This window comes from Rhipicephalus sanguineus, chromosome 3 (assembly GCF_013339695.2).
Source record: "Rhipicephalus sanguineus isolate Rsan-2018 chromosome 3, BIME_Rsan_1.4, whole genome shotgun sequence".
In the NCBI taxonomy this organism is placed as follows: domain Eukaryota; kingdom Metazoa; phylum Arthropoda; class Arachnida; order Ixodida; family Ixodidae; genus Rhipicephalus; species Rhipicephalus sanguineus.
This window is the reverse complement of record NC_051178.1, coordinates 212,795,884-212,814,565: the sequence shown is the minus strand read 5'-3', so window position 1 is coordinate 212,814,565 and position 18,682 is coordinate 212,795,884. Positions and strand designations below refer to the sequence as shown.

General features: G+C 51.1%; 1 protein-coding gene across 1 annotated transcript in view; it reads left to right on the top strand.

Annotated features, from left to right (window-relative positions):
* The first annotated feature begins 411 nt into the window (after positions 1 to 411).
* Positions 412 to 18,682, top strand: part of LOC119386296 (arylsulfatase B-like) — a 171,572-nt gene continuing 153,301 nt past the window's right edge. Inside the window, exon 1 of the mRNA XM_049414296.1 lies at positions 412 to 510. Coding sequence (XP_049270253.1) covers positions 412 to 510 — 99 coding nt within the window. The remainder of the gene's footprint in view (positions 511 to 18,682) is intronic.

Sequence of the window (18,682 nt, the reverse complement as noted above, 5' to 3'; positions counted from 1 at the left end):
GCTGCCACGACGGTATGTCCCGCCATCTAGCACCAACGCGGCGAGTAATAGCTATTGCTTTCTACATTTGTAGAGCACAATTTGTCGCATTTTTGGCACTCTTGTATTTTTGCATTAGTAGAAGCATGGTAGGCTTCAGGCAACGGGATTCAGAGGCAAAACAAATGTAAACTTTACTGTCTGTATACCAAATAAAACCATAGAACACCATGCCGACGCCACTTTTAAGTCTCTGCAGATGCTAATGGCGATGTCGAATACATCTATTGATATTGTTGACGCATATGTCTCGATCACCGTGGTCTCGATACGAGTCCTTGTACCACGTTTCGTGGCTCGGCTTTTGTCAATAATGATAAACAGTGATGTATGTTATGCGAATTGTGGTTTCATGGTCGGCTTGTTACCAGCATGACAGTGACGCTCATCCTGTTCTTGATGGCGACGGCGTCTCCAGCTGATTCAACATCAAAGAAGCCAAACATCATATTCATACTGGCGGATGACTTGGTAAGTACTGTCCGTTCATCTGCAACACATCGAACATTTTGTTCAAGCATGATGATACCACAGCTGATCGCATAAATAGTCCCAAATGGAAGCCGTCCCGTTGTACAAGCAAGCGGAGAGAAAAACTGAGCTAAAGGTGGTCGCTGATTAATGCAGTTCACTAATTGCTGCCAAAATCTAGGATGATTTGCCTCTAAACAAAAAGTCCTCAAGTATGCTTGTAACCCTGTTTTAAAAGGTACTTGCCATGTAATCAATGCCTTTTTAACATGGCATATACTGTAAGAATGTATTTTGTAACCTGTGGTCTCTCTCTTTCTCTCTCGCACGAGGAACACCGGACACAGTTCCAAACCGCAAGAACAAACAAATAAATGGACATTTATTAGTTTCTATTACACAAGAGCAAGCCCGCAAATCGAATCATATAAGTCATAACATGCCTATATATTCCCATAGTGAGCCCTCTAGCCGAATTAGACAAACAAGACTATAGAATGCCCAAGTAGCACACCCAATGCAACGTCGACGATGTTTGACAGAATGCCAAAGTAACACACGCAACGCAATGTCGACGATGTTCGACTCACCACTGGAGGGAGTCCGTGAGGACAACTCGCGGAATCACCCCACAGACAAGAAACCACCGTCCACGAGCAGCGCCAAGGACCAATGAAAGTGCGCTGCTCCCCATGTCCCCGCGTATCCTCGCCGCCAGGTGACGCCACCGCGGGAACATTTCCTTCCACTTCCTTCCAGGAATGGAAAGATGTGGAAGGACGTGCTTTTCGAGGGCTCCGCAACGACAGCGGCAGATAAGTGTCCTTGCATGTTTTAAGCTTGCAATTGTGTAAGTGGTTATTGTGTGATTGTGCTCATTACTTCGTACTGTTTTGTTTTTTTTTGCGTCAGTCGCTAGGGTTTTTTCTTTCTGTTTTGTTTTCGTTTTCTGCCACCACGCGGCTGTGGTGTCATATGTAATATTTGAAATTTTGGTTTGGCAGTCGACTGAGCTTATTGGGAGGTGGTGTGTGAGAGTGTGTTGACTGTATATTGACAGTGTGGTGTATTGAAGTGTAGGGCAGTGGTTCTGAAATAGGGTTCCGCGGACCACAGGGGTCCGTGAAATCATTTTTCGGGGTCCGCGAAACTCTTCCTCTAAAAACAAAAAAAAAACAACACAACAAAACGCGTTTTTTGGAGGCACACTTTCTCCCGTGACAGGGGTCCCTTCCGATATTTCGTACGCTTCGCCGCATCATACTTTTGAACTGCGGCAGAGCTAACTTACGTCTCCCCTTTTCTATGAGATGGCTGTAAAGCTTTTGTTGCAGTTTTCTACAACATATGCACGCGAGCATACTTTTCCTAGGTTTGCATATTTGAAGAGCAAACAGCTGGAAACAGGTTGAATGTGGCTGCAAACCGCGCAACTTATTGACAAGCTCTTGAGATCAAACTGGCGTGGTACTTTAGCTTGACCATTATTTGCCAGGGAGAAATAAAGGCACCACTTTCATGCTGCATGTGTCGTTAATTTATGCCTCCCCCCCCCCCCCTTTCCCCCGCAGGGGCGTCTGTGCAAGCAGGCGTTTGGTGTGCAGCGACACCACGGACCCGAGGTAACGGGGGGGTTTCGACCCCCTCCCACGCCTAGCCGTGCGTGGCATTGCCGTGTCCGGGGAAAAGGGGATCCTGGGGGTTGAGCCGACGCCGGGTGATTGGACCTTTAAGGCCCCCCGGCAGAGGCAACACACCCCTTTGGCCCCGGCTTCACGTAGACGGCACCCCTCGGCTGACCCACCCATGGGAAATTGGCGCGCCTTTTCCTATCTCTCTCTACCCACATCTTCGTCTTTATCTCTTGCTTTCAGCCTTTCCTGTCCTCTCCTCGCTTCCTTCTACTTCCACCTTTCTCGGCGGCAAGGGTTAACCTGGTGTACATGTCCAACCTTGGATAGATATATTAGGTTATAGTAACGGCGTACTACTGGCGTTGTGCAGACCTTTTTACATCATGATCTGCCACGTCCCCTTGTTGGGCTCCGTGGTGGGCGGTAGGCGTCGTTGCCGAAAAAACCACATTTTTCCATGGGATCACCAAACCCCTTCTCTTTTGATCGCCCCTCTAAAAGGGGCGCACCGATGCAAACACGCACTCTCTTTTGAAAAAACAAGACCCGTTCCCAAAGTACCACGTCATTCATTGCGAGAACCCAGACAAGAAAGCCCGCAACATCTCACCATTCCTTGTGTCCAGGTGTCTCACAGAAACCATCGGAAGTGGCTATAAGGCCACCAAGATGGCCAGTGGGGACATTCTGGTAAAGGTAAAGGACAAGACACAGTATGAAAAATTAACAAACCTCTTAGCATTTGGGGACAAGCCCATAACCGTCACTGCTCACCGAACGATGAACACCGTCAAGGGTGTCGTGTCGGATGACGACCTAATGGATCTAACAGACGAGGAACTCCTTACTGGATGGAAATATCAGAACGTCGTACAAGTCCAGCGCATCAAAATCCGACATGAAAACAAAGAGTTACCAACCCGGCACATAATCCTAACATTCGCCTCAAGCACTCTACCAGATGAAATTGATACCGGCTACCTCAAACTACGCGTGAGACCATACATACCTAACCCGCGACGCTGCTTCAAGTGTCAACGTTTCGGACATGCTTCCCAGAGTTGCCAAGGGCAGCAAACCTGTGCAAAATGTGGCACGACGGGACACTCTACCGATGATGATTGCAAGGCCGAGGTACACTGCGCCAACTGCGACGGTGACCACCCGGCTTATTCCAGATCCTGCGCTGCATGGAAAAAAGAAAAAGAAATTCTAACCATCAAAGTCACGCACAATATCAGTTTCCGTGAGGCAAGACAACGTGTCTCGCCGCACTTTGCGGGGAAAACATCTTTTGCCGAAGTGGTGCAACGGGGGGCAGCACCACAACGGCATCAGGCGGCTGCCGAAGCCACGCGTAGCGTGCCGAGGCTACCGCCGTCGGCCCCCACGGTGGGAGCAGCCAAGGCTGCCCAGCCTTCCTCGAACATGGCCATGCCAGAGGCCTCTTCCAACCATGGCACCTCGGAGGTCAAGGAGCTCCCTTCGACCAGGCTGGTCGGACCAAAGGCGTTGTCTTTGAAGGCAAAGCCAACACTGCGCTCACACCGCTCGCTAGAACGCCTGTCCGATGCCTCGCACGAGGCAATGGACACAACTCCAAGTGGAAAGGCGCAGGCAGCGCCAAAGGAGCGGCGAGAACCCCTCGACCGCTCCAAAAAAGACAAAACTCTAATTACAGGGCCTGAAAAAGGCTCTGTGAAATAAGTCACTTCCACCAATTACAACACACAGCACAAGTACACTTTCAACATGGACACAATATTACAATGGAACGTCAGAGGACTTTTACACAACCTAGACGAAATACAGGAACTCCTTCGTAAATTGTGTCCAAAAGTGCTGTGTGTAGAGGAGACACACTTACATCCCAGACACACAAATTTCCTCCGGCAGTATGTTGTTTTTCAGAAAGACCGCCAGGATGCACGCGCATCATCTGGCGGGGTAGCCATCATACTGGACAGAAATGTAGCATGCCAGCATTTTCCACTCCGAACGGCCCTGGAGGCAGTAGCCGTTCGAGCTATTATTGCCAACAAACTCATGACGGTCTGCTCAATATACATATGATACCCCCACAGTACCAGCTACACAAACACGAATTTCAGTCTTTTATAGATGAGTTGCCGGAGCCTTACCTTAATTGTTCTAGGCGATTTTAATGCCCATAGCAGCCTGTGGGGCTCTCGCACCGACGCTTGTGGCCGCCTCATTGAGAATTTTCTCTTTTCCACGGGCGCATGTCTACTGAACAAGAAAGAACCCACGTTTTTTAGCCTCGCGAACAAAACATATTCATCCATTGATCTAAGCATCATTTCTCCCTCTATTTCACTAGAATTTAACTGGGAAGTGGTTAAAAACCCTTACGGTAGTGACCACTTCCCAATACTCCTAAAAACACAAAAAGCAAATGAATATCCATCCCAGGCTCCTCGGTGGAAGCTTGACAGAGCAGATTGGGAGAAGTTCCATAAGCTTACTAATATCTCGTGGGCGGACATGTCTTCTTTTAGTATTGACAGTGCCGTTGACTATTTTACTGCTTTTATAATTAACGTTGCCACTCAATGTTTACCGGAAATAGCCAGGGCCTGAGGCAAACGTTGTGTCCCCTGGTGGAACGACGAGTGCCGCAAGGCTCGGAGGAAACAGAGACGCGAGGATGGCGCTGTGCAGGTCGGACGCGATTCGATCGGCTCCCGTGTTTTTTTATTTTCTTGGTGCTTTGTGAGGCCGTGTTCAATCGAAAGTGTGTTGCATCGGACTTCTGAGCTCATCGGGACTCTGTGGACACCAAAAGTGCACCGGTGGGTGGACTATTTTCACATTTATAAGTGAATTTCGTGCCGATCACGCCGGGTGTGCAGCTAGACGCCGCCGTTGGACCCGGCCGCGTCGCTGTCTCCGCGGCGCACAGGCATCGCTTCTCTGACAAAAAAAAGGACTTTTTCTCGCCAAATTACGAGATGGAATGCGACGAAGCGGGGACCCAGGTCGACGATGAGGAGAATAACAGGGATTCCGGGTGGATTACGGTGACTAGAAGACGTTCGGAAGTGAAGAAAGCCGGCGGAGCTCTCGGCGCCCAAACGCCGGCGTCTAAGCCCACCGCTGAAGCGCCTACGCCCGGCTGTCACGGCTTCGGAGATATCAAGAAAAACATTATCAGGGCCAGCAAGATGCCACCGCTGCCCCGGGACGAAACCAAGATCATCGTGAGGCCGAGAGGCGGCCTGTGTATCAGCAAGGTTGGCCCGTCTGTCGTGGCAGAGGCCATATGGGAGGCGGCAGGACTCGATCCGGGCGAGAGAAACTCGGACACGATGTGCCCTAATCCACTACAAAACATCATGGTCGTGAGTACTCCGAGCCAAGAGAATGTCAAGCACTACGTTAACGTCGAAGCTATTACCGTGGCCGGTCAGGACCATGAAGTCAGTGCATACGTGGCTGCTCCACATGCTACATGCAAGGGAGTCATCCGCGGGATCCCGCTTAGCGACGGTCCAGAAGCCATCGACCATAAGATTGTTAATGCAAGAAATCCGCTGGCCCTTGGGGCGAAGAGAATCAAGAGTACCGGAGTGGTCATAGTGCTCTTCGACGGATACAAGGTTCCCAATTATGTTTCCTACGGCGGCACCCTAATCAAGTGCACTTTATACAGGAAGCAAGTAGATGTCTGCTATGCCTGTGGCCGACTTGGACACCGCTCTGACGTCTGTCCGACGCCCGACGCGTCAGTATGCAGGGCTTGCAGAGAAGCTATCCAGCCAAACGAGCATCACGTTTGTGAACCGATATGTAGTTTGTGCGGTGGCAAACACCTCACTGCATCCAGGGACTGCAAGCACCGATATCAGACACCCTATGTCGTCAGGCGCAGGCGAGGCCTGAGGGCCCGCGCCATCCAGGCGAGGTCCCCATCCTTCGATGTGGACGCCTCCATCGAGCTCAACGGCTGTCATCACCAGGACCAGCCCGGACCATCGGCAACTGGAGGCCGATCCAGGTCGCGAGGGAGATCGAAAACCAGAGGCGGCAGCAAGAGCCGCTCCACATCCAGGGCGCGTCAAAAGTCCCGTTCGAGATCCGGGGCACGCTCCAGGTCCAGGACACGGTCCGGATCCCGGGCCCGTTCCGGGTCCAGTTCCAGGCCAGACCAGGGAAGGGCTGACGCAGCCGGCACATGCCCGGACACCTCGCCCAGGCCAGGCTACAAATATGCCTCGGGGCTCCAGCCATCCACGGCAGTCCACGCCAACGAGGACCAAGGCAGGAAAAAGTCAAACCTCACCTGGGCTGACAGGGTTCGTAGCAGCGACGGCGAGCAACCCATGCAATGCGACCCGCCCCCAGAGCATGCTAGGGACGCGGAGGTATCGCGATTGAGAAAAGAAAACGCAGAGCTTAAGGAAACTGTTAGCAAGATGGCCAACGAAATGGCGGAATTTAAGAAAATGCTAAGTGCGCTGCACAGCAATACTGAACGCGAAACCGATACGCCGGTGCCGGTCCCTGCTGGAGAAGGGCCCATGGCAACCAAACGCAGAGCGGTAGTGAGTAAGCTTAAGAACACGGAATCTCAGGTAGAGGAGATTAAACAGACACTGGTAACAATTACGGCGAACATCAAGATGGTGGCAGAGAGTGTAGCTAGCCTCACGGAGAGCGTTAGGCAGATGCAGGCTGTACTCAGCAACCCAATCGAGGGGCTAGGGGCAATGAACGATCGTATCGTAGCGCTCGAAAATGACGTAAAACTGCATAAATCGGAGCCACATGGAGCGTCGGCAAGCAACGTGAAAACCGTCGATAGACCAGGGGTCCATCCGGCAGAGGGACAGAATCTTCGAGCAGCACTGACCTCCCAGGGCGGAGATGAAAGCAGAATCTCCAATGGCCAACGATAAAAGCAATATCCGCATTTGGCAGTGGAACTGCAGGGGGTACGCTGGTAAAAGAGCACTCTTGCAGCAGTACTTTAGAACAATAACGGACAAACCTCATATTATAGCACTTCAAGAGACTTTAGCCTCTGCAGCGTCCCTCGCTGGCTACCGTGCAGTTCCTGGGCAGTCAGGAGGACGAGGTGTCTGCACACTTATAAGTAAGAAGCTAACACACCTCGTCCACGACCTGAAACTGATCAGCTGCAAGGTAGAACATGTAATGGCGGAGATTTTGCTTGACACACCACGGCGCAATCAACGTAAAAACAGTGTATTTGTGTTAAACGTTTATAGTAATCCCAAGCACAGGCGCCAGCAGTTCAAGACGTTGCTCGAGAAGGCAGTGGAATTAGCTGGTCCTCGCCCTCTCGTCGTAGTCGGTGACTTCAATGCACCACACGGCTTATGGGGATACGTATATGACACGAGCAAGGGTCGGGACCTTTGGCAGGACGCCAACGAACTAGACCTAACCCTAATAACTGATAAGGCTTTCCCTACGCGGATAGGCAACTCGGTGACCAGAGACACGACGCCAGACCTCGCTTTCATCAAGAATGTTGAAAACCATGCGTGGACCAACACCGCTATGGACTTTGGCAGCGACCACTACGTCCTGCAGACCTCTATAGAGGTGGATCGTAGCAGAGTCCGAGAGTTCACGGTGGTTGACTGGGATCTTTTTCGCAACATCCGTACTACAAGGCCCGGTGCTCCCGACAACTTCCAGGAATGGTGCGAGGACATCCGCAGAGATATCGCCACTGCCACCAAGAAGATAACATCAGACTTAAATGTGGAGAAGATGGACAGCAGGCTTGCCCACCTGCTGGAAGCCAAGGATGCTCTAATGCGTCGATGGAAGGAGCAGAGGCACAACCGTAGGCTGCGGCAAAAAATATCAAAGTTGAACAAGGAAATCGGAGAACATTGCGACACATTGTGCAAACAGCAGTGGGACGAGCTCTGTGAGTCCGTCGATGGGCAAATCAGAAACGGCAAGTCATGGCACCTTCTGAAGCATCTCTTGGATGAGCACAGCACTAAGGCCAACCAAAGGCACACCCTAGCCCGTGCCCTGCATGAGGCCACCAAAGAACAGGTGGTTGAAGAACTCGTTGCCTGGTTAGTATCCAAGTACCTACCAGTCGAACGAGAGGGCGAAGACGGCGTCTTCCCGGACTATGGTGGCCCCCCTCTTCCAGAACTGGACGAAGACTTTTCAGAGATCGAAATTAGGCGAGTGATTCAAACGCTAAATCGCAAGTCGGCTCCAGGGCCGGACGGGATCACAAACAGAGCCCTCAGAAACCTCCACGACGCATCCATAGAACGCCTAACTGCTTTCATCAACGAAGCATGGAAAACGGGTAAGGTCCCTGAGGAATGGAAGCTAGCCGATACCGTACTAATCCCCAAGCCAGGAAAGTCGCCTAGCGTCGAGAACCTTCGCCCCATCTCCCTTACGTCCTGTGTGGGTAAGGTGGCAGAGCACGCGATTCTCAACAGGCTTAACGACTACCTGGAGGGAAACGACATTTATACGCATAATATGATCGGTTTTCGCGCCGGCCTTTCAACGCAGGATGCAATGATGCTCATTAAACACCAAGTCATCGATGGTTACTCCAGAGATACCAAGGCTCTTCTTGGCCTAGACCTGGAGAAGGCCTTTGACAACATCAAGCACGAATTCATCCTGAAGACGGTGGCGAACCTCGAGCTTGGGCCCAGGCTGTACAACTACATCAGGTCCTTCCTGTCTGGGAGAAAAGCGAGGCTGCGCATCGGGAACTTTTTCTCCGAAGACGTACCGCTTGGACATCGAGGCACGCCCCAGGGATCTGTGATTTCTCCGGTGCTATTCAATCTCTGCATGATTGGACTGTCTAAAAGACTGGCTAGTGTGGACGGCATCAAGCATACCATCTACGCCGACGACATCACGATTTGGTGCGTCGGCGGCAGCGAAGGCCGGGTGCAAGATGCCATGCAAGAGGCAGTAGTCGAGGTGGAAGAGTATCTGCGCCCAACGGGACTCAGATGCTCACCCGCAAAGTCGGAGCTCCTGCTCTACAGGAAGGAACGGGGCTCCCGACCCAAGGGATGGAAACCCGTCGAAGAAAGTAACATACACGTTTACACCAGTGATGGGGAGGAAATCCCGAGGGTAGGCACCATCAGGATTCTCGGCATGTTTATCGAAGCGAAGGGCGGCAACGGCACCGCTATGCGGAAGATCGTCGCCAAGACTGACAACGCTTTTCGACTCGTCAAAAGGATCTCCGGGAGACACAGAGGCCTTAAGGAGGACAATTTGTTAAGACTCATTAATGCGTTCGTGCTCTGCCACTTTACCTACACCGTTGCCATGCACAACTGGCTCAGGTCGGAGTGGGACAAGCTCGATGTTGTTATCAGGAAGATCGTCAAGAAAGCATTGGGGCTTCCAGTACGCACACACACCGAGAATCTACTCGCACTCGGCGTGCACAACTCTGCGGCCGAGATAGCGGAAGCGCAGCAACGATCGCAGCTAGCTAGATTGTCCACGACGACGGCCGGTCGGCGCATACTTAACGAACTCGGTTTCAACCCAATGCAAGTGGAAACAAATAGCGTGCGCATATCGAAACATGTAGAAGAAAACATCACTGTTGCTCCAATCCCCCGCAACACACACCCTGTACACAATGAGGGACGTCGTCGGGCGAGGGCGACAGCTCTATTGAAGCAACTGGGAAAGGGTGGTACAAGTGCAAGTTTCGTCGACGCTGCAGCATATCGAGACGGTAAAAAGTTCGCAGCGGTAGTCGTCGACCAGACCGGCTCAACTACGAACTGCTCCACGGTACGCACAACGAACCCGCAGGTGGCCGAACAAGTGGCCATTGCCCTCGCTCTGCTAAATGATCGATGTGAAGAGGTGTACAGCGACTCAAAGGCGGCAGTGAGAGCCTTCCAAACGGGCCGTATATCTACACAGGCCGCCAGGATCTTGAACAGCTCCACCAGAGATGGGATGGTCCCTCACACCATTTACTGGTTCCCCGCACATATCGGCTCAGTAAAGGGCGTTGCCCTGAACCCGAATGAGTCAGCCCACACAGCAGCGCGCGCGCTCACCGACCGCGCTGCTCTCGACATGGGCGATGGCTCCAGCGCCGACAACGCAGGGCATAAGGACACTCCAACCACACACAACGAGATCACCAAGTATTATTACATGGCGAGGCGGGCTTTCCCGATCCCACATTCAAAACTCAATCGAGCACAGGCAGTCTCGTTGCGCTTACTTCAAACCCATTCGTACCCATCTTTAGCACACTTAAATGAAATTTATCCACACAAATTCCCCGATGCCGCCTGCACCGCTTGCGGGCAGGCCGCTACGTTAGCGCACATGCTTTGGGAGTGCGGGTCGCTCGGCCCGACTTACAGCAAGGCCGAGTGTGATGCGCTTTTGCGCAGCCCAAACCTACAGGACCAAATCCTGGCCGTCCAGTGCGCCCGCGACAGGGCCGTTAGGCTAGACCTGCCGGTCCCAACGTGGGAGTAGCCGGGTGGCGCGGGGCAACCTCTGCGTCTGCACTGGACTCTCAATAAAGTTGTACTCTCTCTCTCTCTCTCTCTCTCGGAGGAAACAGAACAAGGCGTGGACGCTATTGCGTGACGCCCCCACAGCTGAAAATCTAGTAATGTTTAAGCAAGCAAAATCCCAAGGGAGGAGAACACGTCGGCAGGCTAGGAGAGAAAGCTGGCACAAGTCTCTATCAGGAATAAACTCCTACACCGACGAAGGTAGAGCCTGGAACCGGGTTAATAGAATAAGAGGGCAACATACATTCTCACTTCCTTTAGTAAACATACAGGGCGGCACCCTGGAAGACCAAGCCAACTCCCTCGATGCACATTTTGAATATGTTTCCAGCTCGTCTCACTATTCGGAAACTTTTAAAAGGCACAAAGGAAGAATTGAGGCGCAAAAGCTTGAACGCAAATCCACAACAGACGAACCATATAACAGACCTTTCTGCCTAGCAGAGCTGCAGGCGTCGTTTAATTGCTGCAACAATGCTGCACCTGGCTCTGACCGAATAGTGTATGAGATGCTAAAACACTTACCCCATGAGACACAGAAAACTCTCCTCAGCCTGTATAACTCTATATGGTTTTCCGGCGAGATGCCCTCAGCTTCGAAACAGGCCATCGTAATTCCCATCCTGAAACAGGGTAAGGACCCATCTCTTGTTACGAGTTACAGGCCTATAGCCCTAACCAGTTGTCTCTGTAAAGTATTCGAAAAGATGATAAACAGGCGGCTGCTACATTTTCTAGAATCCAACAGTTTTCTCGATCCATACCAGTGTGGATTTCGAGAGGGACGATCTACAACTGACCATTTAATACGTATCGAGGCAGCAATTCGCGATGCATTCCTGCATAAGCAATTCTTTCTCTCGGTATATTCCTAATATGGAAAAGGCCTACGATACAACATGGCGGTTTGGAATACTGAGAGACATCTCACGCTTAGGCATACGAGGTAGAATGTTGAATATCATAGAGAGCTATCTGTCAAACCGCACATTTCGGGTCCGAGTGGGAAACGTTTTATCGGATCTGTTTGTTCAAGAAACAGGAGTACCACAGGGTGGGGTGCTTAGCTGCACTCTTTTTATTTTAAAAATGAATTCTTTGCGTCTTTCCATCCCACGTAACATGTTCTATTGCACTTATGTGGATGACATACAGATAGGTTTTAAGTCTTGCAATCTCGCAATCTGTGAGCGGCAGGTACAGCTCGGCTTGAACAAGGTGGTCAAATGGGCAGACGAGAACGGGTTCAGTCTCAATGCACAAAAAAGCACCAGCGTCCTTTTTTCTAGGAAAAGAGGCGCACACCCCGATCCCAGTATTGATCTGCAGGGTGAGCGTTTACCAGTAAATAGAGAACATAAATTTTTAGGCTTAATTTTTGATTCAAAATTAACCTTTGTGCCACATATAAAACATCTGAAAAACAAGTGCTTGAAAACAATGAACCTCTTAAAACTGTTGTCACACACTACGTGGGGTAGTGACAAAAAGTGTCTTTTGAATCTTTACAAGAGTCTTGTACGCACGCGTCTGGAGTACGGAGCCATAACGTATCAGTCTGCTTCACCAAGCGTCCTAAAGATGCTCGATCCTGTCCATCATTTAGGCATTCGCCTCTCTACAGGTGCCTTCAGGACGAGCCCTGTAGAAAGCCTGTATGTGGAATCTAACGAGTGGCCACTACATTTGCAGAGGTCGTACCTATCATTCATGTATTTTTTAAAAGTTAATTCGAACTATGAACACCCCGCATACCCTACCTTAAATGATTCGTCCAGCTCTACCCTCTTTTATAACCGTCCTCGAGTGAGACAACCCTACTCTCTGCGTGTGAGAAGCTTCGCAGAGGAAATGGGTGTTCCACTTCTTGAACACAATGTGATGCCTCCTGCAAGGGAGTTTCCACCGTGGCAGTGGCAAACTATCGACTGTGACCTATCCTTTGTAGATGTTTCTAAATACGCACCACTTGCACATATCCACACGTATTTTCTTGAACTACAGCACAAATATTCTTGCCCTGAATACTTTACAGATGCTTCAAAATCTCACACTGGTGTGTCTTATGCGGCAGTCGGCCCATCATTCTCCAATGCCGGCGTTCTGCAACCTAATACAAGTATTTTCACCGCAGAAGCCTATGCGATATATGCTGCCGTTAAACACATCAAGCAATTTCAACTACGAAATTCAGTCATATACACGATTCATTAAGCGTCGTAAAGGCATTGAAAACCCTCAAGAAACACAAAAACCCCATCATCGTCTCGCTGTATTCACTGCTATGCACCGCTTACACACTGGAACAGCATGTTGTATTGTGCTGGGTCCCAGGACACCGTGAAATAGAAGGAAATGTTTTGGCAGACAAACTAGCTGCATCCGTCCAAGAAAGCGCTGCCAATACATCTGTTGCAGTCCCTGCATTGGACCTTAAGCCCGTTCTAAAGAAATCATTAAGGGCACACTGGCAGCGCTTGTGGGATAGAGAAACCAAAAATAAATTGCATGTCATCAAGCCGCGTCTTGGCGACTGGTCACCGTTGTCAAAGTCACGCTATACAGAAGTTGCACTTTGTAGAATGAGAATAGGACACACACACAGTACACACGCACACCATTTTAGAGGTTTGCACGGGCTCCGGGTAGCCCGAAAGCCCGAGCCCGACCCGGCCCGCGGGCTGGGCTCGGGCGGGCCGACGTATTTTCACCTCGGGCCCGGGCCGGGCTCGGCCTACTTGGAGTTTTATCGGGCCGGGCTCGGGCCCGGCGCAAAGCCCGACTCAAGCCCGAAATATAGAGAATGAGCGGGAATTGTTTTCCAGCGTGCATACAGCGGCTTTCCCGCGACCGGCCTTTACCGCTTTTCCTTTCCATTCGCTACTTTAAACAAAAGGGGAGCAGGTACAGCACTGCATCTGTTGCCCTCCTACAAACAGAGAAGTAACACCACCTGAGCTAGTGACGGCGCCACGCGACTGTTCGCGTTAGATTTAAGGCCGAATCCCATATGAGTGAAAATGCACGCGACAGCGACGAGCGACCCGACGTAGATCGCCTTCGTGCAATCTGACGCTTGCATGGGCATACCCCATACACGTGACGGCTTTGGCGAGCGAACTCCATTGTTGCTGGCATGAGGCCGTCTACTTGTAATTTGTAATCTGTGTAATAGAGACTGTTCGTCGTGTGTCGTTTGATCATATTTGATATGCTCAATAAAGTGCCAAATTACCGGAAAACGATGTTTTGTTTTCACAGCGAACCTTCAAAAAGCCGGGCCGGGCCCGGGACTGTGTTTTCGTACGTCAGGCCAGCCCGGGCGGGCTCGCAGCCCTTTGCCGTCGGGCTCGGGCGGGCCTTCGACAAAGTCAGCGGGCCCGGGCCGGGCTCGGGCTCGTAAATACGACCCGTGCACAGCTCTACGCCTTTTGTCCGGCGGTGACCCATGTGTTATTTTCAACACCAGCGTCACAGCTGGTGTTGAAAATAAAGAAGTGGGGCATGGGCTCGGGGAGAGGTGCGAGAGACGGAACGGAGGGAGGAGAACGAAGTGGGATTCGGAGCTATCCCTTGCACAGTGATGATGATGATGAAATGAACTTTATTTGGTCCTAGAGAATCCCGATCAGACAACCTCCAAAGGGGGGTCCACCGCAGTTGCTGGCCGCGCCCACGCCGGTACTGGAAGACCGTGGCCCTCCGCCCGTTCGCAGGCCTCCTGGACTGCCGACAGCTGGACTGAGAGCTCGCGGCTTTTAAGAGCCCTCTCCCAGTTTTCTTTTGTGCTGAACTTCGCGCTCAGTAACGCCGGGCACTGCCAGAGCATATGAGCGAGTGTGCAATTATCTGCCCCACGGCTAAGGCATCCTTGATTTATGCCTTCAGAAAAGTGAGTGAACGTGCTACGAGACGGGAAGGAACCTGCCTGCAGCATCCGGAGAACCGACGACTGCGGCCTAGTAAGCTTGGAATGCGGGAGGGGGTATCGCCACCTTGACAGTTGATAGTGCGAAGTAACTTCGTTGAAGGTGCCAAGTGGATCCCTGAAGCTCTCCGTGAAGCCGCCTCCGGACCCGCCCGGACCGCCGCGGCACGTGATTTCTCGCGCACGGTTATGGGCAAGTTCGTTGACGTTGGGAACTGCTGGATGAACCCCTGAGCCCACGTGGGCCGGGAACGAGGTAATTGTGTGAAAGCCTCCTGCACCCCTCGAACTGAGAATATCGGCAGCCTCTCTTGAGACCACACCCGAAGCGAAGGCCCGGAGGGCAGCCCTAGAGTCGGTGAATATCTCAGGACGCGAAGGGTCCTTCATAGCACAGTAAAGACGTTTATGACCACGGGTCCTCGTTATTTATATTTGGTGCCGTGAAACCCGGGAGTGGCCATTCCGTGACTACCATGACTTCGGCCGAGCGTCTTCGGAAGGTGCGTGGGACTGTCAGGGCCAGCGCCTCAAAGAATATTACGCTCCTGACAGGACTACTGCAGTACCCCGATACCGAGGCGCGCGAGGTCAACAGTCAAGTCGCCGTTTTGAAGAGCAAGGAAGCTGAGCTCCGCCAGTTGGATAAGAAGATCATGGACGTTATTCTTGACGAGGCAGTTGAAGAAGAACTCGAAGACGCACTGCAGACTACCATGAGAAGGCCTTGTACGCAATCGCTGATGGGCACTTCCTGTCTTAATGCGAACAGTCTTTTCACCTACGTGACACGTGCTGTTCGACTTTTGTTTGCGCCCGACATGACAGCCGAAACTACAACCGAGTTGGTTTGTGTAGAATCGTCGACGACTAGGACAGTATCTCCGAAAGCATGGAAAGAGACATGACAAGCTGCGAAGGCTCGGAGTCCAACCACGAAAGCGGATTTTCTGCGAGTGCAGAAACGGGTGAGAGCATTTCGATCGAAGTGGAAGCGAATAACACCGAATCGGTGGTGATGCCGTGCAGACACATTGAGCAATCGAACCAGGATCCAATGATCGAGGTCTCTTTTGGCGGTGGTGAAACGGCGACGTGCGTGAAAGATGAACTTCTTGAACAAATCCTTGACTCTGTTGATCCAGCACAGCTGTTAGGCTACTGGACAGACGTGTCCGAAGAAGTTGAACATTTTGGCAGCATTTTGAAGTGCATTGTAGAACCACGAGAAGATCAACCGATGACTAATGTCGAAGGCAGACCAGTGGTAAATCAAACAAATGGTGGAAGCAGTGCCGTGAAGGTCAAGGACGAAGATGAACAGGATTCTGTCAGTGACCAACTGAGAAAGCTTGCAAATGAAAAACCTGCCGACCGCCTTCCCACCAGCAACGATGGCTCCTTCGATCTCCTTGGCGGGGAAGCTAGCAGCCCTACTGCGCTTCCTGTGATGTCTTCGTCGTTGGATGCACAGCCTGGACGTCAGGAATTTGTTCTTCTCAACTTCGAGGTACTGCACGAGGTTGTGACCAAACAAGAGGATGTTTGCCTAGAAAAAGAAGTGAACGCGCTCCTTCTGCCTCCGGAAGTGAAGTGCAGTGCCCTGCGGACGTCGCCGAAGCAAATCCGTCACCGCGCGAGCCAAGTGTGCAAGCACATCAACCGGCTTGTTCCCAGCCCCGCCACGGTGGTCTAGTAGTTATGGCGCTCGACTGCTGACCCGAAGGTCGCGGGATGGAATCCCGGTCGCGGCGGCTGCATTTTCGATGGAGGCGAAAATGTTTGAGGCCCGTGTACTTAGATATAGGTGCACGTTAAAGAACCCCAGGTGGTCGAAATTTCCGGAGCCCTCCACTACGGCCTCTCATAATCATATCGTGGTTTTGGGACGTTAAACCCCAGATATTATTATTACGGCTTGTTCCCAGGCAGCAGAAGGAGAGCCAGGCACAGAAACTCGCCACTGATGTGATGAGCCTATCGGAAGGGAATGCGTCTGTGTCGGCATCCGTTTCCGTATTCGGGATGTCGCACAGTTCGTGCCGCAGAAACAAAGATCGCCGCAGATGTCCAGGCTCTTCATGGAGGACACAACGCCATTATGCTGCGGTAACGCGTGGGCAGGAGAACCTGAATGTGGAGCACACCACCAGTGCCGTGCCAGGATGGAAACGGCAGAGATGGAAACGTGCACATCATTTTCATGCCACATCGGCGTGCTACCGCCCGGACCAGGCTTCAACGCAGATTCATTTTGGATACGCGGGAATGGTGCAAGAAGAAAACATATCTTTGAGTGACATCGCTACGTTCCGGGCGAGATGCAATGGACAGAGCTCTTTTCGATCGTGTTGAACCGGACCACGTTCTGAAGCGCTGTACATAGGTTCTGCATGTTGACAGAAACGAAACGACCTATGTCACGTTCGTCCCGTCCCCCTCGGAGGATGTTGAAAATAAAGAAGTGGGGCATGGGCTCGGGGAGAGGCGCGAGAGACGGAACGGAGGGAGGAGAACGAAGTGGGATTTGGAGCTAGCCCTTGCACAGTAAAGACGTCTATGACCACGGGTCCTCGTTATTTATAGGTGGCATGGCGGCCGCTGCCATGCGAGAAAACGCCGACCTCGGCTTTGGTCATGTCCCGTGGGGAAGCCGGTTTCCGGGACTCGCGGACGTCGTGCGGTGAAAATAACTTCTGAGAGAGTGCGAGCATCCCCAAAAACGTGATATTCTGGAAGAAATCTCACCCAATCTTGAGGCGGGAAATATTAGCGGAGGCAGTTAGCCAATGGAAAACGGAATTAAGGAACAAAACGGTTTGTTAATACAGTTCCTGGTATTTTCGTACAGGTATAATTGTAAGAATCAATTCGATCAAAGATGGAAGAAATTTCATATTTAAGAATCTGGCGACACTCTTCACATTATGGCTTAAAACTTCAAATGTGCCAGAGATTAGGAAAGATCAGCAGTTCCGTGTACGAATACAACCGATGAGCGAAGCTCCTTAGAAATGGGATGCAAACGACTATGCGCATGATCTCACTGCTGGCTTTCATGAAGGCGGTAGGGTGGGGAGCTGGTGGGGAGAGCGTCTGCTGCGTTCGGTGGCGGGAACGACTGAGCGAGTGAGTGTGCGGTGCGCGCAGCACAGGGAGAGGGCGACAGGTGGGAGAGGGGTGCGAGCGGTGATGCGGCGGGGACCTTCGTTTTAGAAAAAATTTATTTCACCAAAAGATGCCACGAACACTTGGAAACAGTCTCTATACAACAACATGAACATAGACAAATGACTAAACACATGACACAAACACAAATATACATGAAACGTTTTAACAGAAATGTCAAAGTCCACAGGGTGCCCTTAACACATGCTACTAAGAAATAATGAGAACTAACAGACAGCAATGCCAAGGAAAGTACAAGGGGTGTTATTTGTAGTAATTAGAATATAAATGTGAAGAATGTAAAGTGGACGAAAAGATAACTTGCCGCCGGCAGGGACCGAACCTGCGACCTTCGAATAACGCATTACTTTTTAAGGGCTCGTTTCGCTAAGAAGTTTTACTAAAAAGTAATCTTTTACTAATAAGTTTTACTAAAAAGTAATAAGGTTATAAATGACTGCGAATTTATGTGCTAGGTGATACTAGGTGTCGTTCCTTACCCTCCTACTTTTCCCAGCTTCGGTGGGGGTGACGGAATCCGCCGCTCCGGTTCCTCCAAGTAAACAGCCTACGCAAACTCTGTAAGCTGAAATTTTCCTTGAATAAATGTGGGCCATTATAACGGTAAGCTATACCGCATTGTTTACTTCCGTGTAGGTCGTTAGCTGTGAATGATTGGTCGAAATTTTCTGGGTCATGCTCACAGCCCCTGCTCGTAAAACGACGCAACAAATGACGCGTAAGTGATCTATCGCGTAATCACCACGTACGCATGACTGCGTAAAAAAGAATAATAATGAACTATCTTCAATACGGCGTATTGTTTGTCATTGGCTCTTCGCTCTTCGTCAAAAATTTTCAGTGTGCCATAAGATAGCCTACAA